This window comes from Ostrea edulis, chromosome 5, assembly GCF_947568905.1.
Source record: "Ostrea edulis chromosome 5, xbOstEdul1.1, whole genome shotgun sequence".
Taxonomy (NCBI): domain Eukaryota; kingdom Metazoa; phylum Mollusca; class Bivalvia; order Ostreida; family Ostreidae; genus Ostrea; species Ostrea edulis.
Window position 1 is genome coordinate 8,351,257 of NC_079168.1, and position 24,837 is coordinate 8,376,093.

The window sequence follows — 24,837 nt, forward strand, 5'->3', positions numbered from 1 at the left end:
AAACAATCTTAACCCATCTGTGATATAACTAATAGAGATAGGCACATTTAATGCGCTTTGTTTATTGAATACTCAACTGTACACTGCAGGTACGTACATGTAGAATCGTTTTTCATCCCTCCCCCTGTACGTTCGTATAAACACAAAACATGTTTTATGCATAATCCATTTTTATTTTCAAGTATGCCTATATTTCATTTGGAATGATTTAAGAATATTAAAAACGTATCCCACATGTCTCTAGCTCATATAGATTACGCCTTTACCAACCTGCACTCTATCTGCAAGACGTACCCTCATCGACGATGGTACACAGACGGTTATTACACGTAATTCGTCAAAAATAAAGCGAAGAACCCTCGGCGACTCCACTGATGCTTCAATTTCCATGTTTATCTCGTTAAAACTTCCACATAATCGATTGATAACGCTATATCAATGCATATCACTCGTTATACAGTGTAATCTGAGAAGTTGATGTACCCGGAAGTTAACCCGGAAATTAACAATCTCGCTAAATTTGGGGAATCACATGACGAGATTTACAGACCCTATATAGTGCGATATAAACAAAATAAATGGCAGACCCTCATTTTTACAAAACAGAAATTGCTGTTTTAATCCAAATATAACGAACATAAAAAAAACTTAACTAGCTCAAGGAGAGACAATACAGCCAGGAGATTCCCAATCGAACACGTAATAATATACTTAAATCTCATTGGTCATTGCTATATAAAATTTTCAAAATAACCTCGAGACACTTCCGCTATGGAAAATCTAAACATGTCGTTAGGAAAAATATTTCTCGTTATACTGTCGTAACGCGAGAAATTACAACTAATTTCTGTTTACTTCCACCAACTTAATCACGTGACTCAGTTTGATCCGGAGCCCAATGCACAAATAGAGGACATCATTGATAGGTTAAGCAGGGCTAAGCTAACTAAGGGTTATTGGCAAATGTTACTTGATGATGACGCGAAGGGAAAGAGTGCGTTCATTACACCATTTGGTCATGATCAGTTACTGTGATGCCAGCTGTTGTGATAAATTCAGCAATCACCTTTAACAAGTTAGTGATATATATTCTAGCAGGTAATGAAGAGTTTGTAGATTCATTCATTGCTGAGAAGATCTTTAGTGAGGACTCGGATAGTCATTTCGATCATATCAAGTCAGTTTTCAAATCTATTCAGGATGCAGGTTTAACAGCAAATCCCTAAAAATGTGAGTTCAGGGCTAGAGAAATGGAATTTTAATAGTTGGTAATGGACAGGTAAGGCCAATATCAGACAAGATGCAGGTTATGCTGGGTATTCGTATACCAACAAAGAAGAAAGAAATGAAAATCCTTTTGGGGGTCAAAAAGATTTTTTTCAGTGCAATCTGCTGTCTTGTCTGATCTAACTAGGAAGGCATTAATTTTAGATTGTGTGCAAATGAGTCTACTACTATTACTACCAGCTATTCTACTACTATTAAAGTTTATTTAGAAGTTGTCTCTAATCACCCATTAATTTTGAGGAAACAGAAATCTACTCACCCATACTCCATCATTCCAAGTGTTTTATCCCCTCCCATTTATCTCTCAAATCTACAGACTTGTTGCTCAAGTCTCTGTGTTTTATTTCACTTTCTGTATTTACTCCTCTTCATACCTTTTTATAGTGTTAGAGAATAAATGTTTTCAAGTAGTTAAAGCATGAGCAGTCAGTTAGCCATTTTTAAAACAGCATAACACAGAGACTGGGACAAGTCTACTCACTTGTTGTCGATCAAGAAACGCACGTGGTGAGTCATTTCATTAATATACAAAACTTTTCAGCAAAATAGATTTGCCAAATAACAAAATTGTGTTGAGTTCATCAATTCTAAAAAGAATTACCTTTAACTCAACATAAATGAGAATCATAGTACGTTGTGGTATATATCTAAAGACTTAAAAATCGGTGGTACAGGGAAGTAGTGCATTAAATTGAAATGGTTTCTTTAATTTGGAAGCAATATACAAAATCGTTGTGTCAACTGAATTCCAGACGTCTGACATGACATTCAAGAGGAATGTGTCATTTTAAAAACTATCTACAATTTCAAATTACCCTGTAGCAGCTCCATCCTCCTGTGACGTCATAGGTGCTTGCAAAATATTACATCAATTAAACTTACACTTTGTGCATGATAGTAATATACCTTTCAAGGGAATCTTATTGACTGAAAAGCTTGTAAAATATGCATTGTTGAAAATTTTGTATTTTCTATGAATAATCAATTAAATGTTGTCAAGTACAATAACTGCTATGCTGGTATTTTCTCTATTGAATGTATTTTATACACTGATTTCCTGATATCCACACTAGATTAATCTACAGTCTTATAATTTATAAGTAGATTATCTCCCTCATGCATAGCTCTTATCCTTAGACGAATTTGACTCCACTTTTTTTTCATTCTATTTTCCCCTAAAATAGCTCTTGGGACCTACAAGTTTACTGTTATTTCGGATTTCATAAATTTCGGTTGTGCATCACTGAAGAGACATTATTTGTCGAAATGCACATCTGGTGCATCAAAATTGGTACCGTATAAGTTTTATATTATGAACCCTGGGTCGAGACCTCTGCTGGTGGACTGTTAGTCCTCGAGGGTCTCTACAGCCCAGTAGCTAAGTACTTCGTTACTAGCTTGAAAATTCGAATGTATATTTAATTCCTGTGATAAAATTTAGAAATTCGTTTCAAAATTAAGGATTATCTCCCTCATGCATAGTTCTGATCCTTGGACGAATTAGGCACCACCTTTTTGGCATTCTATTTCCCCCTAAAATAGCTCTTGGGGCATACAAGTTTACTGTTAATTCGGATTTCATAAATTTCGGTTGAGCATCACTGAAGATACATTATTTGTCGAAATGCGCATCTCGTGCATCAAAATTGGTACCGTATAAGTTTTACAAGTAGCAGTTTTTGTAAACTATTGAAATTGAAAGTATGTCATTTTCACCAGTGTTTATGTATTTTTATCATGCTGTTTAATGAAAATATATGGTTTTCTGATGTTTACATATACTTCTATAAATGTGTGTATGACACGTTTAATAAAGGTTGCAATATATACCTTTTCTTTGATTGATAAGTCACACGAGGGTGGAGCTATCTTCTATAAAAATGAGCTGGTTGACTGTATTCAAATATTATCTTTTTCAAAAAAGCGTTCATAAACTACTTCCAAACTACTCACCAACTCAAAAATGCATGGCACACGTTTCTTAGACATATGTATAGCAAAATTTACCATTATTACTCCAGATCAGTTTGGTACATATCAAAAGGTGTAAATCCATTAACTACGTTACAAGTATCTTTCAAATACTTGAAATTTGTTCACGTAAGCAGATATGTCTCTTGCACACATATTATAAAACATGAAACTGTTGTATTTTATTCTGACACATGTTTTAGTGTTTATTCTTAGGTAACATATGTTTGCCCATAATGCCGTATAAATGTGCGTGCGTTTTTAGATTTTTCCAATTCAATTCATTTCATTTCTCTAGAATGTTATTCACAATCATTATAACATTTATACTCCTGAAATATGTGTGTGGAATTCTTCCCCACTCCTCCGTTAAAGGTATTTTTTATCTTCTAATTTTTCTAGCTTATATGTGATAAAAACTGAGAATTTCTTTCTAACGATACTCCGTTACTTTGATTGTCTTATCTTATTATACATTCCTCTTGTTATCTCTAGATCGAGTAGGAGAGTATTTAAAATCGGCTCATTGGCAACATACAAAGACTTTTGCAAAGATCAACACCCCGATTTCTATGGATATAACATCCAACTACAAACTTCCTGGAGGAACTATTTTGAAGGATATCAAGGATGGTTTGTACCTATATATAATTCTTACTAAATAACTTCTATGTTTTACATAAACAAAGCACGTAGGTTTCTTCAAAGTTAATTAAAGATATAAAAAAAAAAAGACCAGTAAAACTTGAAGACAAATTTAAAGTTTTCACAGTTTTGTTGAAGATTATGATTGAGGAAATGAAGATGTGCCAACTTTTAGTATGTATTATACATGCATTATAGGTTTGAACCTTTGGCAAAAAATTTCTATATAGAAAGAGCTGCTCTAAAGTTTTAGTTGTTTGGAAAACGCACAATAAATAAACATTTTATACTCCATTCGTTTATTATTCCTAATCCTTCTAGAAAAGTTTACTTGAGAAAAGATGTAGAATTGTTCTAGCTCCCCTAAAATCATGATATGTATCAGTTGGAGTTCTCCCATTATTGTTTTTCATTGATATTCAATTGTTGGATGAGTACTATAACATTCTACCACAGACGTCTCGTTTGATTTATTTTGCATGTGTGTAAGTCACTGTATTTTTGTTCAGAGTTCCCTATATAGATATGAATTTTATGAAAGTCATTAAATATTTGTTAAAAAAGAGAACAACCTTCGCATATTTGCAATTTCTTTTATATGAATGCATGTACTATGGAAAATAGGTTTTCTATATAGGTTTTGATTATGTGTCTGTAGATTGATACATAGACATTAATGGTACAAAATATCCACATTCATGCACATTGAAAATCACATTTAGTGCGGATAAATATGTGTGCGAGTGTTTTCTAAGGTCAAGCGCATGTGCATTGGTATCTTTACCATTACAGTCGGACAATCACGTGACTGTGAAGAAATTCTGAAGAGGAATTCCCAAAGCAGAGGAAGAGACGGGGTGTACACAGTCTATCCAAACAAGAAAAATCCAACAAAGGCCTACTGTGACATGACCACAGACGGAGGAGGGTGGACGGTAAGTATATGTGTGTATATATATATATATATATATATATATATATATATAATCCAAAATATAGGTAAATATCCACACAAGTAATAGTATAATAAAGAAAAATTGGAACGCCGAAAATAACTAAACCGGTTTCATTTTCAATTTTCAAGAGTTATGACATTATTGATTACTGCTTAGTTACACATAGATATAACTATGACGTCAAAAGTGCAGTATAGCATTGACGCTTTTACAAATATCATTATGACGTCATGATACAACGTTATGAAATATTACATGAGAAAAAAATGAAAACACAGCCGACTTTTGGTCTGTGCAAGATATAAAATATACAATATGTACATGTACAATAATAATGACAAGTTTATTTACATAGCAGTTGACTTCTGACGTATGTGTTAACAATCAAATAATACAGATTGATAATGTGTGAAAATGTTTCTAAATTATATCAAGTTCTGCATGTTATGGAGCGTTTAATGCAGGTTTTAATCCTCGAATAAACAACTTTTCTTTAGTTTCACGCTCTATTTCCGTAGTATCTTCCAGGAATTTGTAAAAGGGGAAAATGGTAAAGTTCGGACTGAAATGTTTAGCACAGTTTCGAATATGTTTACTGACTTGGGAACATTAGTATTTTGGTTCTCTTATTTGTTGACGGTGTACAGTCATCCTGTGTTGCAGGGTGTCGCCTGTCTGACCGAGGTAATTTTCTACACAACCAGCGCAAGTTATCACATACAAGATGTTGGAAGAAGTGCACGTCATGGATGATTTCACTGTAAATTGGCTTCCGTTTTTGAAATAAAATTTGGATCCAGGTGTTAAATATGGGCACGTGGCGCACCTTCGTGTATTACATTCGCTGACGGTAGGGATTTCATTGTTACTACTCATGGCTGGGTCTCCATCCAAGATAGGGAGGTTGTTCATGATAATCTGAAAAACTTCGGATTCTTTGGATTGTGCGTTGAAACGTAAGGTAGGACATTTTGGCAGGGTTTGGCGTTTACTTTCAGGAGATCCTTCCTTTCTTGAGATTTGGCTTTGTTTATTCCGTTTTTGATTAATTGCTCTGGGTAAGGGTAACGTCTTTGTAGATGTGAGTTTTGTAATTCCACCAGCGACTGTTAAGGATTTCAAATTACGGAAATAATTGTACAGAGACGTCTCGCTGATTTGTATGGAATGTTGTTTCTAGTATGCTTAGGGTGAATGGAATGAAACATAAGATATTGTTTGGTATCTGTCAATTTGTAAAACACGTCTGTCACTATGCGGTTGTCGCTTTTATTACCATGACATCGAGAAATGATAGCATGTTTTTATCGGATTGCATAGTGAATTTCATGGTAGGGCTTAGAGTGTATAGAATATTGAAAAACTTCATTGATTGTTCTTCTCCTCTGTCTCATATGATAAAACAATCGTCCAAGAGACGTTTCCACGACTGTCTTAAAAAAAATCACAAAAAACCTAGAACTAGTGTTGCACATGTTAGGGCAACTTTGGTTCCCATTGCAGTGCCGTTTCTGTTTGTAAATAGAATATATGTAATTTAGATAATTTATATAATTTAGAAACATTTTCACACATAAATCTGTTTTATTTGATTGTTAACACATAGGTCAGAGGTCAACTGCTGTGTAAACAAAGTTGTCATTAGTATAATATACTCTTACTAGAATGTGAACTCCTAGTCACTGTTACCATATAAACTAACCACCCACAAATTAGCAGTAAGCCAGGCTAACTTAGAATTACTGTTCAAAAATAAGTGAAAAAATAGAACATTAATAAGCCATAAGTTTTGAAATGACAAAATATATATACATACATATATTACGTATTCCCTAAAACTTGTTGATAACTGTACATTTTATAATCCTAAATGCTTTGATACTGATAACCTTTTTTCGAAAAGAAAATCATTGAATGAAATGTCTACTTTTCCCAAGTCTGTGTAACTCTTCAACATTTTAATTGGGCATGCTGAAGTCGAAAGTTACGGGATAAGTATTTCGTTTCCTTGTCTGTATTGATATGTTTTGCTTTTCTGGATATTTATTTGAATCGTAAGCTCCTGGGTACAGTTATTGATGCAAATTTAAAAGGTTAGAAAGTAATCATTTTTTGTCCAATATTTTATGGTATTCACCGTTAGTGTAACTGAATCAAGAAATTTGGTACACACTATATTGCGTCTTTCCTGTGTTTGGCCACGAAATGCAAGTAATTAAAAAAGTAGGTAAAATAGCTACCTGGAATAGGTTTAAATACCTATGTAGCTATAAGTAGCTACTTAGGTAGATATAGTCTTTGGACTGGACCTGGTATAAGGATGATACGTATGGTATATATCTTACAACAAGTCTAATATTATACTAAGTGTACCACAAAACTTATATCGACATTCCTCAAATTCCAGTGTTTAAATTTCATTTCAGATCTGACATGGAAAAGGTATTGAAAAACAAATTGTCTCTGACTTCTTTCAACAAAGACTTAAAGAAAAACTATGACTTTTTGAAACCTAAACAAATTGACTGTATTTGTATTAATTGTATAACCAAATTTGACATTGTTGCAATATTACAAACAGGCTATGGCAAATCTCTTCTTTTGAAATTCTTCCATATTTTTCGTACTATGCCTGTAACAAAAAAGCACTTTTGATTCTCATTGCTCCTCTAAATGTTATCATTGAACAAGAACTGTCCAAACTTTGACTGGCTGTTTGTCGGGTGGCTAGAAATGATCAGTCAGTGGCTTTTTCGACCAAAACCAAATACATAATTGGTCATCCTGAGGATGTAATGCATCATGGTGAGGAAATAGGTTCGTTTGCTAAGACATTTGACATATCTTATGTTGTAATTGATGAGGCTCATTGTGTGTTAGATTGGGGAGAAGACTTTAGACCACATTTCAAAAGTATTTGTAATCTACGGTCTTATCTCTCAAGCAGTATGCACATGCTTGCAATAACTGCAACAGCAAGCAGGAAATCTCAAAGAGAAATTTCAGTAAACTTAGGAATGAGGAATGCAGTGTTCTTAAATTCTATCCCTGTCTTCAATGACAATGTCATATCTTTGAAACAGAGAATTCCATCTGTTGGAGGAACCAACACTGCGCAGGAGGCTTGCAACTTTGTGTTTAAGTCTCTTTTACTCCAGCTTATTTCATGGAGGAGGATTTTCCATTGACAGTTGTATACTGCAAGTTACAGTGGTGTGGTTATGGTGTGGAACTTGCACATAGACTTATGGGAGCTTCTCAGTTGTCAAAGGTAGTCCAATATCTTTGGCCCAATATCCTGCAAATCCGCATCGGTAGCAAGTATCCGGTTTTTTCTTGGACTATGTTACGCTCGGCCTGGTTGTTGTCTCCGAAACACGTGCTAACTCGTGGATAGGTGGATACGGTGTGCTCCGTCTGCTGCTTCTTGCTTTCTTTTCTTCTTTCATCCTTTTTTCCGCTCTGAACTCTGCTTTCATTATTCTTTATTCGTCCTCTTCATCGGGCGCTAATTCGTGTTGAGTGTATTCTTGCACCTTGTGCCAACCTGCCTTGGAAGAGTCAGCTAACTTTATGAGTTTTTGTCGATTGTTTAATAGTTCTATACCTTCTGTAATAGAACCGAATGCTGCTTCTGCTTCTCCTTCTGTAATGCTGTTTCTTGCGCTCGTCATTTTGTCTTTAACAGAATTGTTGAATTTAAGTTGTGCCTCATTCCCTTTTTTCTTGAAAACAAAAGAACTGTCGTTCGCTGTTAATAGTTTGGAAAGCTGCTGCTCGTGTTGAACTTTTTGCTGCTTCGCTATTCTTCTCTTCGAAAGATTGAAATTTAGAGTCTATAATTTCAGACATTTCTCTAACCAATTCTTCAGGAGATAAAGCCATGCTGCCCGAAAATAAGGTGCATCTGACACCGTGAAAGCGCTGACTTAGAATGACTATTGTTAACCTACTCTACCTTGATATCTCAATAACTCTATCTGATCGGTCGTCCTATGACCATCCTGCGTATCATTACGCCAATACATTCGAACACGCTTCTATCATACAATGTTTTCCCGCTATTCTGCGAAACACGGGAAAACTTTATCATTTTACATGTACATATTGTTTATTTTATATCTTGCACAGATCAATGACGTCATAATGATCTTTGTAAAAGCGTCAATACGTCATAGTTAAAGACCCATCTCATGACCGTACGGTCAGTGAAAATGTAGGTGGAGCCTAATCTAAACAGATGTTATTTACCTGGAGAGGCCAGGGTCTACCAAGGTGCTAATTGCTATATCCCATGGCACTCAAAGAAACACACAGAGACAGAACATGGTAGAAATCTACCTGTCCGTGCTTTTTTATAGTAATATATCCCATACAATATGGCCAGATGTATATTCACCATCATTCCAAATTCAACATTACGTAAAAAACGATTAGATTAATTAAAGATACATTTGATACGACAACATTACCCAGAAAACCTTATTGATGTTGGAATCCAACAAGCAGAAAAAATACCTATTTCAGAACTTCGGAAAACCTGTCAAAAGGATACCAAAAAGAACAACAATGTGCCTTTCGTCGTCAAACACAATCCAAGGAATCACAATATCTTAAATACAGCTAAAAGATTTTTTTCCAATTTTGGAACAATCCAACAATATGAAAAATGTGGTGAATTCATTCATCTCAAATTATTAACAGCCGACGTCAGGCATCATGCCTAAAAAAAACTTACTAACTAGAGCCAATTTCTTCCTGAATAAGGTCAAATACGTCAAAAAATGTGGTGACCCACGCTGCGGGACGTGTGAATACATATAAGAGGGTGATTCCATAACTTTAAAATCCGGGAAAATATTGAAAGTCAATGCCAACATGAACTGTAAATCTGAGAAACTTATTTACTGTGCCACTTGCCCAACTTGTGGAGAAAACTACATAGGACAAACAAACAAACTTAATGCGCGAGTGGGGGTGCATAAACAACAAGTAAAAGATCCTAGTGTGCGGTGAACATTTTGTAGTGAACATTTTGCGGAATGTTTAGGTGGTAAATTTAAAGTGTTCCCGTTCTTTAAAATGTGGACTGAAAATGAAATAACTAGCAAAGCCATAGAGAATCATTTTATTAAACTGTTTAATCCAAGCCTTAATAGAAAATAATTATTTCAACAATTGAACTACAATTTAGCATAATATTTTTACAAAAATTGTGGGAATTATAGACAATTACCAAACGCTACCGGTTAACGTTATTATGACTTCATAATGGACTTTTAATTGACGTCATAACAAAGACGTTGCTAAACAATTTTTGTATATTTGAACTGCCTGATGAACCATGTAGACATGGAGAAAGCGCTAGCGCTAGCAGTAAATGATTATTTTTTATGGAATGTGTCATTCTGATTTCAGTATTATATATATATGATTACTAGAATTTACATTGACCAATGTTTTATCGGTAGTCACTACAATAAACACGTGATAGCGAGCGATGAAAGCGACGCGACAAGCTCGCTCCAATGATTACACATATGAGTCACGTGATTTGCTCTTCCTCGGCTGAAAAAAGATGAGTATTACCCATAATCCTTCTGGAAAAATGTCGCCGTCACTGCGGTATACTTTACTGGCAATCCCGTAATTAAAATAATTAGATTGTTTAGAAAGTACCATAAACGTTTTTTTAATTCTAGACAAACTTTCTCATAGTTTCAAACGTTTTGTTTTTGCTTGGTTTGAACGAAGAAAACATTGCAGCTAATATGACGTCACAATGTAACTGTTTACATCCACCGTGTTATATTTCCTGCGTTAAATGAAGAGGCGAATAAAATGTCTATAAGTCGTGTTGCAAGATGTTAATGGGTTCGCTCGTCTCAACGGTCACGCCTTACAACATGTTATGTTGTAGGCGGGGCTAATAGTCAAGTGACAGTTCAACTTGACATAAAACCCTGTTATCAATGATGATGTTCAAGACAAATCAGAGCGCTGACACTATCAATGCTATAGCAGAGTTTCAACTCCATAATTGTAATTCATCTAAAATATGATAATGTTACATTTCAAGAAAATATCTTCTTTTACTCTTTAGGTAATACAGAGAAGATTTAATGGTCAGACGAATTTTCGCCTGAACTGGAATGGTTACAAGAGAGGATTCGGTGATGTAAACAAGGAATACTGGCTAGGTGTCTATTCTTATGCTACGTTTTGCTTTTATCAAAATCTAAACGTTGAAAAGTTTTGTATCTCGTGGTTTCAGAAGATATTGGCACACACATAACAGAAATAAAAAAGATAAAACCAATAGAACCTATTAAAACAAAACCAAAATATGAAGAAAAAAAAACCCCTCTAATCCACCAAAAACTGACTCCTAACTTAGTACTTGTCGATCTATCCACCTGGATGGTAACCCACTAATATTCCTATATCAAGACTAATTAGTGTGTTCATACATATGGCTTCTAAATACCAAATAATGAAAGCCGAAAATTGATTACTACTACATTTACTTGATTCGTTTGTTAAAAAAGGTTCCATTTCATCCGATTGGTAAACAGTGCAAAGCAATACAAGCTGTAACTTGAAGGTAAATACATTGAAAAATAAAGAACAATTAGAATAATATTTCTGTGATATAATATACAGTATATGATGGCATTGAATCAGAGTGGATCCGAAGCAATAAACCCGTCAAATCAGCAGAAAATGTCTTCCTTACAGTACTTCCTGTTCGTAATCTCCGATATTGAAAAAACAAGATATTCAAAAAAATTCCAAAAACCATTAAGCGTGCGTGCATGTCCGATAGCAGTAAGTGAAGTATTTCAATATGTATACCCCTAACACATTTCATTAAGAAACAAATTTGTAATAGATGTTTAGATATCATCCCATCAAAATTCAGAACACGTGCATGCGCGCGCTAGTGAATAACTTGATCATTCCGATACGCTATATATCTTGATACAAAAAATATATGAATCAAAATCAATTTCAAAACCAAAATATTAAGTCCAAGTCTAAATACAATTCACGTGTATAAACGCATAAACGTGCATGCGCGTGTATTTCATCATAACTAATCATCTTACATTTTAGGCTCTAGTAATGTAGTATATACCTATGCTATCAGGTTTTTCATATATAAGGTGACGGGCAAGTACATGTAGATATTAGCCAATTAATATTGAACCCTTTCGCGTGTGTTTGATTGATTTTGACAACAGTATCTGTAGAAAGTAAAAACCATATATCTGTAACTTAAGCTTCAAACCATTTCATCGATAATTAAAAATGTTATAGATGAAAAGACGAAGATAAAGAGCAGTAATCAATCAAGGACCTCTCCTTCCCCTGGACACACCAGAGGTGGGATAAGATGCCTAGGAGGAGCGGGCATCCCCTTTCGACCGGTCAAATTTACCAAGAGCCCTATATCTTGATTTTAAATGTTAAAAATACAATACATGCGCGTTTACGCCAAGTGAATTTAATTTAGTAATTTTTGCTTTCAACATTCATCAGGATTGATATAGGAAACATGCAATAAAAATGCATTTCATTTGAATCTTTCATCAGAAAGTTAAGGCCATGTTAGTTCCTAAAAAATGAATGAAAAATGCACAGAAATACACGCACACAAGAATACGCCTCAGTACTTTTTTGGATGTCATATATCTTCAGCATAAACTTTATAGTGTTTCTATCATTTATTAAAAAAATTACGGTACTTTTAAATCCATACAATCAGAATGTATCACATCTGCTTGTACGTGATGACAGGTAAGCATGATCACATCAGACAGTGAGATGTATCAAGATACATCTACGATATACATTTCAAATGATTTTGTTGAAAAAAAGAGGTTTTTTCTTCTTCAAAGAATTGCACCTTTAAACGATTATATACGTCTATGTGCGTGTGACTTTGTATTTTAGAACACAATTGTATTCTACTTAGATATTTGTATTATCTACTGCTGTGAACGTTCATTCATAACATAGTTGATGGCGATTCCAATCGAAACGACACACGTGCATGATCGTGCAGGTTGGTGATTTTTACCTCGCCAATCAATTTCAAACCTCAGTATAGACCATCAACATAAAATGAACGACTCCAAGCTCATACATTTTCAGACCCATTACGAAAGGTGAATATAACGAACAGTGATCAATCTCATACCTCCCATAGGGAATACGAAATAGAAAATTGGGCACACACGGACCCTTGGATATACCAGAGGTGGGATCAGGTGCCTAGGAGGAGTAAGCATCCCCTGTCGACCGGTCACACTCGCCCTGTGTCTTATATATTGATCAGGTAAACGGAGTTATCCGTACTAAAACTCATTGTGCCAAGAACGCATAAAAATAGGTATAAAACACGTCAGACAGCATTTAACCCAATGATAGGTTGTATTGGCAAACTAGATCATTATAACGACCATAAAATTTGCGAAATGCTGACTATAAACGAAATTGTTGAAAGTCCTGTAATATCAACTCGTTTGTCTGTCGATTAAAATCTTATCATACACCGAACAAGCTCTTGCGTATCGAATCAGAAGAGAGATATAAACATTATATGCAGGTGATAATGGTATATTGCTACATAAATATGGGAAGTTGACGATGGAGGAGCTGAAATAATCCCGTTCATGTGTTCTGCACATTTACAGAAGGTACATCATCATCTTAAAAAGGTGTCACTTTAATGTCTTGTGTAGTTTCCGAGACCAAAATTGTGGTGTGGGGGGATGATGACAAGTCTAAGAAACAGAGTAAAACATGTTTCCAAACTTTGTTTTGAGAACATAATGTTTAATATCAATGATATTTCTGAAGGAAATGACCAAATCCACGCCTTGACAAACGGAAGAAACCAGGAACTGCGCATTGACATGGAAAAATTCACTGGATCCATGGTGTATGCTCGGTACTCACATTTCTCTGTTGGGAGTGAATCTTCTAAATATAGACTGTCCATCAGTGGCTACAGCGGAAACGCAGGTACCGTTTTATTCATTTGTTCCTGATGAGAATCATTTAGGATGGACTAGCAAGATTTATACTGAAGACATTAACAGCGATGATTAAAGAATGTTTTTCATTAAAACTGTACTGCTATGTAAAGTAAACCTTATACGGTACCAATTTTGATGCACCAGATGCGCATTTCGACAAATAATGTCTCTTCAGTGATACTCAACCGAAATGTTTGAAATCCGAAATAATAATAAATTTGCTAGAGCTATTGTAGGGAAAAACAGAGTGCCAAAAAAGTGCAGTCAAATTCGTCTAAAGATAAGAGCTATGCATAAGGAAGATAATCCTTAATTTTGAAATGAATTTCTAAATTTTAGCACAGCAATTAAATATACATCCGTATTTTCAAGCTAGTAACGAAGTACTTAGCTACTGGGCTGTAGAGACCCTCGGGGACTAACAGTCCAAGCAGAAGTATATGAATCATGTTTTTTCTGCACATAACATAGCATTCATACCATGAGACAATCATCGCTTGTAATGTTTTGGTAATATCTAATGGTAGTTTTTAAATTCAACTTTTAAAAGAGTGTTTATAGCCGTCGGTCAACTTCAGCCATCAACCAGGATTGGTCATCAGGGCTCTGTTTTACAAACGAACTTACGATTAAGACTCAAAATGTTACATAGTTCTAAACATTCGTCGACTTAATTAATTTTGTGAGATTATCCTTATATGAAAGGTGAAAAAAACGACCAGTGATCAATCTCATAACTCCTATAAGTAATACATGATAGAGAGTTGGTAACTTCAGGGCTTCTGCAACCCCAGTGCCTTAAGGAGAACTGCAAAAAATTGATCAATTTTCAAAAACTTCTCTACAACCGCACGTTTGTGAGAAAACCCCAAAGTAGTCATTTAGAGAAGGAAAAGTCTATAGAATTGTAAATTTCATGATTTTCAGGATATGTTCTGACTCCAGGACAGGGCCAAACTTGACATATAATATTTACAATATTTGAATGACATATTCTAATGCTAGTGATGCTAAATTGAAATTGAATAGATATTTGAAAAGAGCATGTAATATTGTATTAAAATTATATACCTCATAATTCCTGGGGTAGAGATTTTGGTTTCAAGGTTGGGTCAAAATTCTTATGGTGATATTTGTCTTTATCATTTGGAGAAAAAAAACCCACTTTAATGTTGTAGAAACTGTATAAAACTAAATACATATTTAGGAAAAGCAGAATATTTACCAAAATTGCAAATTTCGCAACACCAAGGTTCTGGCTCTGGGACAGGTAGAAAACTGTCATATAGTATTAAAATAACATATATTATGTAAAGTCTTTCATCAGTATGGACACTTTCAGAGGCTTTAATAAAATACCTTGTTTTATAATCCTGCTTAATGAAAAAAAGTGAAGATAATGAACAGAGATCCATTTCAATAACTCTATAAGAAATTTGGGCAAACACGGGTACCTGGACATACCAGAGGTGGAGTCATGTGCCTAAGAAAAATAAGCTTCCTCTGTTGACCGGTTACACGTGCATAGGGCCCTATATCTTGATCAGGTAAGCGGAGTAATATGAATGTAAAAGATGACTTGAGAATTGGAATATGAAACTTCAGACAGCATTTGATCCAAGGATCAAGGAATACATGTATTATTAAAAATCATTATTGATATGCAGTAAGTCTAAAGATAACTCTACATATTTGGGGTGTTGCTAAAACGGGGAATTGAAAACGGAACTGAAAACAGAAAATATTTTATGTAATAATATCAGGAGGATGTCAGCATTTAGTAAAAGCAAAAGGCTTATGAACAAGGGAAGCAGACATTACAAAGAGAATGGGAAGACATACTCTGAATCCACCGTTTGATATACTACATACAAATACACAATATCCACATGCATACAAAGATTTGTCTTTAGAAAAAATATAAAAAAAATTTTTTAAAAATACTAAAACGTATTTATGCCCAAAGGCGGATCCAACGCCGGCGACACCATCCCTCGTTTAGTATGTTTCCTCAGACCTCCAACATGTGAGACTGTAACCCTCCGTTCTGAAATTTCTGGATCCTAAACTAATTGCACGTGGCATTTATAATTTAATCAACTTCGGATATGTAAATGTACTTTGTACTTAAGGTCGATCAATCCTCATGTGATGTCATAGGTTTTTGCAAAACCTTTATTTAATTAAATTATGCACATAATAGAAATATATCTCTCAGAGGAATTTTGTTCACTGAATAAAATAAATAATTTGGTAAAGTTTTGATACTGAAAAAGTTTTTATTTTCCATTGATAATCAATTATTTATAATTCTAAAATGTTGTCAAGGGCAATAACTCCTATGCTGGAATTTCCTCGACTGCATGTCTATGACACAATGATTTCCCTAATATCCACAATTAATTTTGATATATTTATGAATTAGCAGTTTTCTTGAACTGTTGACATTTAAAATTTCAACAAGTTTTAATCAAGTTTCATTATTCTGTTAAACGAAAATGTGTGATTTTTATGTTGATATATACTTCTGTTTTTGTATGTCTGACATATTTAAAAAGGTGGCAAGATACACATTTTCTTTGGTTATTGATTAAATTAAACTATATTGAGTGGAAATTAATACAGTTTTTCCACTTTCAACCATTAATATTGATAAGTCACATAAGGATCGATCCACCTTAATCACCCACCTTTCCAACTTTTAAAACTTTGTATCAGTCAATCCGAAAGGCTATATCAAAGGGGAGGTGAATTTTCTTTATATGTGGTAACTTATACAGGGGTTTGAGATACTATTTCTAATTATTATATTTTAAAAGAGTTCGGTTATACAATCTGTTTTTTCGTTTCGGTAGGTTTCGTTTCGTTTCGCACTTTACAGGTACCCTTTGATCCAATGACAAGATGTATTGCTAAATTAGATCGTTTTAACGACCAACACTATAACGACAAATGAAAGGAGAAGATAAAGAACAGTGATCAATCTCATAACTCCTATAAGCAATACAAAATACGTAGATGGGCAAACACGGACTCTGGATACAGCAGAAGTGAGACCAGGTGCCTAGGAGGAGTAAGCATCTCCTGTCGACCGGTCACACCCGCCGTGAGCTATATATCTTGATCAGGTAAACAGTTATCCGTAGTCAAAATCAGTGTGCCACGAACGATCTAACAATCGGTATGAAACACGTCAGACAGCATTTGACCCAATGATAGTTGTATTGGCAAAACCATATCGTTATAACCGGCGATTTTTTTTCCTTATATAACTGGTACCGATAAACGGTACCATTCCCAATGCCAAAAAGCGTAGATTTTCTCCAATTTTGAGACTAAAAATAAACCGGTGATATCGTAATTTACTTAGTCTGAAACGATGTACGAGTTAACTAAATTGTTCACTTCCGGTATTAAATCGAAAGTGCATATCATGGCAGTGCGTGTGTTTTGTACAGCTACGACGATTCTAAAACGAACCTACGACGATTCCTTATGTCTCATAACAGCAAATATTACCGTAAAAAGTTTGTAAAGAGATGAATACTTCTTGTTTTGTTCTTTTTATCTTTTCTTTTAGTTGAAATCATTTTCAGATATATTGGTAGACAATTCCCAATTTGTTCGATTTTAACACTATTTTTCCCAATTAAATGGGTACCGGTACCAGTAGGTAGAAATAAAACGCTGATAACGACCATAAAATTTGTGAAATACTGACTTTAAACGAAACTACTGAAACCCCTGTACCATCAACTTGTTTGTCAGTAGATTACCTCGATTCAAAAACTTACCATACGCGGAACAGTCTCTTGCGGATCGAATCAGTTGAGATATATAAACACCATATGCAGGTAATAATGGAATATTGCTACATAAATATGGGAAGTTGACGATGGAGAAGCTGAAATCATCCCGTTTGTCATAAAGTTGAGTTGTTAGTTTGCCGTTAATATCTACTTTCAACACAATATTCAAGTATGAAACATAAGTGGACGACTCTGTGGGGTTTTTTTAATTTCAAGTTCACAGGGATATATCGAATCGACAAGTGAATGAAAGTTATCATTGTTAATAGATAAAACGTCGTTGATGTATCTAAATGTCGAATTGAAGGCCACAGGAAGAGATTTTTCTTCTCACGTAGAAGTGTTTGAATAAATTCTACTTCATATGAATATAAAAACAGGTCAGCTAACAAAGGAGCACAATTCGTGCCCATTGGAATTCCAACTGTTGGAAGACCTGATAACTCATCTAATTTTATGTAGCGTTATTTCAGGAGACAAGATGATAAAAGCCCATAACCTGAATGGGATGTACTTCACAACAAAGGATCGAGACAATGACAGGAATGGAAGGAACTGTGCAACCGGTCACACTGGTGGATGATGGTACAATAATTGTGCATGGTCAGATCTCAATGGCATTTATCAACCGTCAAATAAGAAAAACAGTCATGGTTTATTTTGGGGAGAGACCGGTGAAAATATGAAGACTACTAAGATGATGATCAGATGTAAGAAATAAAAGCAGATTAAAATTTCGATGGAGTAAAGGCACAATTCCTGAAAAAAGTGTTATTTTTGTAGTGTCCATACAGTTTTAGGTTATGCGAATCGTGGTCGATCCCATCTTGATGCCTAGATACATGTAGCCATGTTTCGAACAAAGAATGATATAAGACCCTTTTACTTTAAAAACTGGATTTAATTTAATATCAGACTTGTGATCCCACTTCTCTGTAATACAAATCTACAAACGAAAAGGTGAAAATAGCAAATACAGGTAGTGATCAATTTCATAAATCCTATAAAGAGAAACAATTGAGAGTAGATGAAATATGGAACTTTGGAAATACCAGAGGTTGGATCAGGTACCTAGGAGGAGTAAACATTGCCCGTTAAGCGTTCCAACCTGACTTGAGTTCTGTATCTTTATCAGGTAAACAAAGTAATTTGCAGTAATCGAAATTAGTATCTAAAGATTGATTGAGGGTTTTTTTTTCCACTTTTGATAGTTTATTTATATTTCAAAGTGCCCTTACAATATTCAAGACATTCGGGCGCATGTCTTGATAACAAGAAAACATTGATATATATATATAAATGCATCACAATATATTACTAATGTTTTCAAACATATCATTGAAATCTATATGTAGCCTTTTGTATACATGAGAATACATCTTTAAAGAAGCTTTAACATGCATGTATATATTTTCGGTACTTTCTTCAATTTCTTTTATTCTGCAGTACATCTTGTATTTGTAAATAACAGTTGCTATAGTAGAAATTACGTTATTCAAAATGGCAATTCTGTGGCTGTTTTCAAAATAAAATCCAATAAGAATGTTTTCCATTTGATGTCTTTGACAACCTTTGACGTTATTTCCCATATATGCTTTACATTTTCACAAAAATAAATCAAGAGTTCATTGTCTTCAACATTTTCTTTACATAATTCACACATTTGGTGAAAAGATTTGTTACATAGAACGATAGAAGATTATTGAGAAGTTTGAAATTAAATTCTGCTACCTTTTTTTCATACTTATCTACGATTTTGTTTTTGTAAATGAGACTCCAGGAGGGTTTATTAATATTTAAAGTTATGTTATAGTAGGATTGATACAGGGGGGTATAAAATTTCTTTTGAACAAAAATGGTTTACATCTTTTTTGATGAAATATCAGTTATTTCAAGTGGTTTTTTCATTGATGTAATTTCAAAAATGAGTTTCAAGCGCAAGTTTTGATAGGGTAAATCTTGAAAATTCAAATGTCTTAGCTTTCTAATAATATTACTCAAGATTTTGCATTCGCATAAAATATTTCTTTTTCTCTTAAGATTATCGTAAAACCATTCAATGGGTTTAATACCATTTTCATCAACAATATCAACCACATATCTTAAACCACTTTGTATCCAATTTTCAAAAAATCCACATTTTCCTTTATATTGAAAAAGTTTGTTACACCACAATGGTTGACATAGAACTCCATGCAAGGTGACGATAACGAACAGTGATCAATCTCATAGCTCCTACAAGCAATACAAAATAGATAGTTGGGCAAACACGGACCCCTGGACACACCAGAGGTGGGATCAGGTGCCTAGGAGGAGTAAGCATCCCCTGTTGACCGGTCACACCCGCTGTGAGCCCCATATCCTGATCAGGTAAACGGAGTTATCCGCAGTCAAAATCAGTGTGCCAAGAACGGCTTAACAAACGGTATGAAACACGTCAGACAGCATTTGACCCAATGCGAGGTTGTATTGACGAACTAGATCGTTATAACGACCATAGAATTTGCGAAATGCTGACTTCAATCGAGACTGTTGAAATCCCTGTACCATCAACTTGTTTGTCAGTAGCTTACCTCGATTTAAAAACTTACTATACCCAGAACAAGCTCTTGCATATCGAATCAGTTGAGATATATAAACACCATATGCAGGTGATAATGGAATATTGCTACATAAATGTGGGAAGTTGACGATGGAGAAGCTGAAATCATCCCGTTTGTCATACAGTTGAGTTGTCAGTTTGCCGTTAATGTCTCCATCCATGCTGCCTTTAATGACTTTATTTGGGGATTCAATATCAACTAGATTGATACCACCTTTAGATATTTTCCCAATCATCGTATTTCTTTTAATTCTATCCTTTTTGTTCCAAATAAAATGAAAAAAAAAATATTAAGAGGTTTGATTGTTTGATCTTTTGGATAATCGAGTATAGATGCTATATATATAAATTTTGATATACCAAGAGTATTGATTAGACACACCTTTCCAAAAATTGTCAATTTTCTTTTTTTCCACGATTCAAAAAACTTTTCTACATCATCTATCTTTTTGGTACAGTTATTTTTATAACATAAATCTTTGACATGCCCAATATGTATACCTAATACCCTTACACATGTGTCATTCACTGTTATAACATCTATATCTGCATATTGACCCTTCAGTGGTCCTAATAAAATGCACTCTGTTTTTGAAAGGTTTAATTTCATACCAGAGAACTTGTTAAAAGTATTGATTTCACTAATCGCTGATTTTAGAGAAGTAATATCTTTCAAAGGTAATGCACAATCGTCAGCATGTTGTAATGTTTTTACTTCACATTTCATACCTTTTAAAACCATGTATTTCGTTATTATGACGTAATCTAATTGATAGTATTTCAGCAACAAACAGAAAAATTATCGCCGAGATCGGACACCCTTGACGGATGCCTCGCATCATTCTATATCTTCTTGAGAACCAATTGTTATTTTTAAGTCTAAAAACAGGATTTTTGTATAAAATTTGAATCCATTTGATGAATTCTTGACCAAACTTAAAGCACTCTAGTGTTTTTATCATAAATGTCCATTCGACAGAATCGAACGCCTTTTGAAAATCTAGTAAAAATAAAATTGCCTCTTCATTATTATTTTCACAATATTAAAAAATGTCAACAATAAGTCTAGCATTCATGCCAATATATCGACCTTTTATGTAGGCAGACTGATTCTTTGATATAACATTTTCCAATATTTTTTTGTAATCTTATTGCTAATACAAAGGCTAAAATCTTATAATCTGTATTGGTAAGGCTGATAGGTCTATAATTATTCAGGTGTCTTTTATCTCCTTTTTTATACAATAGTGAAATGACAGATAAACGTTGTGAATACGTAAGTGATTCTTTTTCATATGAACTTTTCATGCAAGAATAAAATTGACTCTTTAGCTCATTCCAAAATTTCTTATAAAACTCTGATGGTATTCCATCTGAACCAGGAGATTTGTTCTCCTTCATATCAAATAAGGCATCCGTATATTCATCAAGAGCTGGAAATTGTTTAACATATTCTTGTCATCATCGCTTAAAACATTCTCAAAACTTGTTTTTGGAAATATTCATTCAATTCACAATTTTTGTTTTCTTTTTGATTTGTATATAAGTTTTCATAAAAGTCACACATGGTTTTTAAAATACCTTCATCTTTATGTATAACTTTATTTTTCTCATTGAACAATTGCTTAATTGCATTTTTGGACTGACGACTATTTTCCAAACCCATGAAATATGCTGAACACTTTTCACCATTTTCAATCCAATTAGCTCGTGATCTTATTTGAGCACCAACAGCTTTTTGATCAATTCAAATATTTCGTTCATTTTCAAGATTTCTTTTTTCGTTCATGTCTATTAAAAATGAATTAATATTTTCTATGCTAAATATTTTGTTCTCAATATACCTTATTCTTTCTTTGATTTTTTTGTTTACTCGTGATGAAAAGCTGATACAAAAAGATTTGATACCATATTTCAAATTTTCCCATGATACTTGTGGGTCTGCACTAAAATTATCAATTTTTTTAATATATGATTTCATGTCCAAAACAAAACTTTCATCTTGCAGTAAGGATACATTAAATTTCCAGTAACCTGGACCTCTCTCTTTCTTATTCCCTGATATACATTATATATATTAAGATTGATTGATTGAATATTGTTTAACGCCCCTCTCGAGAATATTTCACTCATATAGATACGTCAACATTGCCGGTGAAGGGCTGCAAAATTTATTGCATGTGTTGCATGAAAAACATTTTAGAATACAATTAAAAAGAAATTGATATATAGTTTGTTAAAATTGCTTTAGCAAGAAACAAAAGCACAGACAGACAACTAAACAAAAAAGAAAAATCACAAATTAATTACATGTACAAGTAGCAAGTGCCATAACATCCAAACACACCAACACCCCTTTCCAGTAATCATTTAGACGTACATAAGTATGCATCTTTCTGACCTGTGCCAGTGTTCAGTGCATAATTACCGGTAGCATTCAAACCATAACAGTAGAGTGAAAAATTTATAATCAATAATGAGGTTAATTTCAATTCAAAGTCGGATTGGAGAGAATGTGAAATACATGTACAATTCATACGAAGTTTTTTTTTTTAAAGAGATGTTTATTATATATGTGCAAAACTGACAACTTTTAAAGTGAATGCTTCCGATCAACAAGAGTGGAAAGAACGCATTTGTTAACATGAAAGTTGTACAGTTCATGATACAAGTGCAAGGAAGATATACCAACAACATACAAAAACATACATGTACTTTAAAATATTACACAAGTGCACAACTATTATTTATATACATCATACTTCAATCTTCTACGAGTTTCATAAAAACATGAATGATAACACATATAAAACTTTAAAACTGACATAATGAAACAGACTAACATATATGTACAGGGTTTACTCTTGTGAACTATGATTGTTTGTGATATGTAAATGTTACGAAAAACAATTAAAAACCAAATTGTCTTATAACAAAGCTTCAATACTTGTTCATGTAATGATTTCAGTCGCATCAAACAAGGACATCTTGTACAAGTTTTTATTTTTCACATTTTCTATAACACGTAAACAAATTCTCATCAATTTCGAATATTTTTCTGAAATTTGTTTAAAAGTTCTACCTTGAATTTCACATTTACTGCCACACGTATGTTCTGATATTTCATGAAATTCTTTAAATATTTCAAAACTCTCATTAAAATACTGCGCTTAGCATTAAAATTTCTCAATAAATCTCAAACTTGCCTATGCTGTTATTTCCACAAGTTCCCACATTTCCTCAATGCACTGCATATAAATTTGTATTTAATAAACACTTCAAACAATTCAGTTGGGCTGAACCAATATATATGTGCATATTTTTCTTTGATATTTCAATATCTTGGATTTTTTTTTTCTAATGTAACAATAAAAAAGCAATCCGCTATGCTTAGCGCTTTAAAGAATGGGGCACATTTTGGCGGATGATCGGGCCTGTCAGTTGCATTGTACATGTCCGTAAGGCATTCTCTGAATTGATACACATGTTCAACATATGCAATCCCGTGGGGATCCGGGTTAGAATAGGTCCCCAGTACCACCTTGCTTGTCGCAAGAGGCGACTAAATGGAGCAGTCCTTCGGATGAGACGTCAAAAACCTAGGTCCCGTGTCACAGCAGGTGTGGCACGATAACGCTCCTTCCCTGTTATAAGGCTGTAAGCGCCGAACATAGGCCTAAATTTTGCAGCCCTTCATCGGCAATGATGACGTCTCCATGTGAGTGAAATATTCTCGAGAGGGACGTTAAACAATATACCACCAATCATATCGGAACAAGTGTATCAACCCAGCCCTAAGCATTATTGAGCAAAAGTGCATGTATCATAGCCTCTGTAGTATTATGAAATAAAAATAAAATTTCCTGCAATTCTGGTGTTGATTCAATTCCTTCTTGAAAACAGACAGACAGAATGTATATTTCTAATTCAGAGTCAATTATAGACGGTATATCAGATAACCGATTCCAAAACAAGACATGTCAATGGATAGGATTATAAATTCGTAGGATAATAATCTGTATATTAAAAACAATCTATTCAAGGTTTAGTTCATAAAAATTGGAGGAAAAGACCAATATTTTTATTAAATGGTATTTTCAACAGTATTTCTTTTAACATGTTTAAGCTCGCAAAGTGTACATTATGAAAATATTGATTCCAATTTATCAAAATAAATGATTACATATCGGCAGAAGCTGGACGCAGATTTTCAGACATGAATAATGAAGAACTGCTCCACGATTCGGTGCAGGCGTCAGTCCAAATAGAGTGGAGATTAGGTCTTACTCAAGATGAGATCCAGACACATACATTTGTACGTGTATAGCCATCACATTTTAATTAAGGCCTCTGTCACCCACAGTGTACTTTTCATTCACAATACACCTTCCCTCAAGATGCATCAACTCACCAAGTTTGATGGTCCCATACCTTAGTGTGCAAAATATAATCCGAACACTCTTTGAAAATGTATAGCCATGAAATTCCAGAAGGAGGCCACAATGACCTATATATTGATCGCA

The 24,837-nt window shown here is 34.0% G+C and overlaps 1 protein-coding gene across 3 annotated transcripts; it reads left to right on the top strand.

The window, feature by feature from the left end:
- The first annotated feature begins 988 nt into the window (after positions 1–988).
- On the top strand, positions 989–18,480 carry LOC125649186 (ryncolin-1-like). 3 transcript variants are annotated; one of them, XM_048876472.2, is made up of 6 exons: positions 989–1,098; positions 3,754–3,891; positions 4,696–4,838; positions 10,963–11,059; positions 13,725–13,889; positions 18,186–18,480. In XM_048876472.2, the coding sequence occupies exons 1-6, from the start codon at positions 1,035–1,037 to the stop codon at positions 18,293–18,295; spliced, it is 717 nt and encodes a 238-aa protein (XP_048732429.2). In that variant the 5' UTR covers positions 989–1,034; the 3' UTR covers positions 18,296–18,480. The 3 variants fall into 3 exon arrangements, with proteins under 3 accessions (XP_048732429.2, XP_048732431.2, XP_048732428.2); XM_048876474.2 differs by lacking the exon at positions 989–1,098 and adding an exon at positions 1,101–1,230; XM_048876471.2 differs by lacking the exon at positions 989–1,098 and adding an exon at positions 3,549–3,633.
- The last annotated feature ends 6,357 nt before the right edge of the window (positions 18,481–24,837 follow it).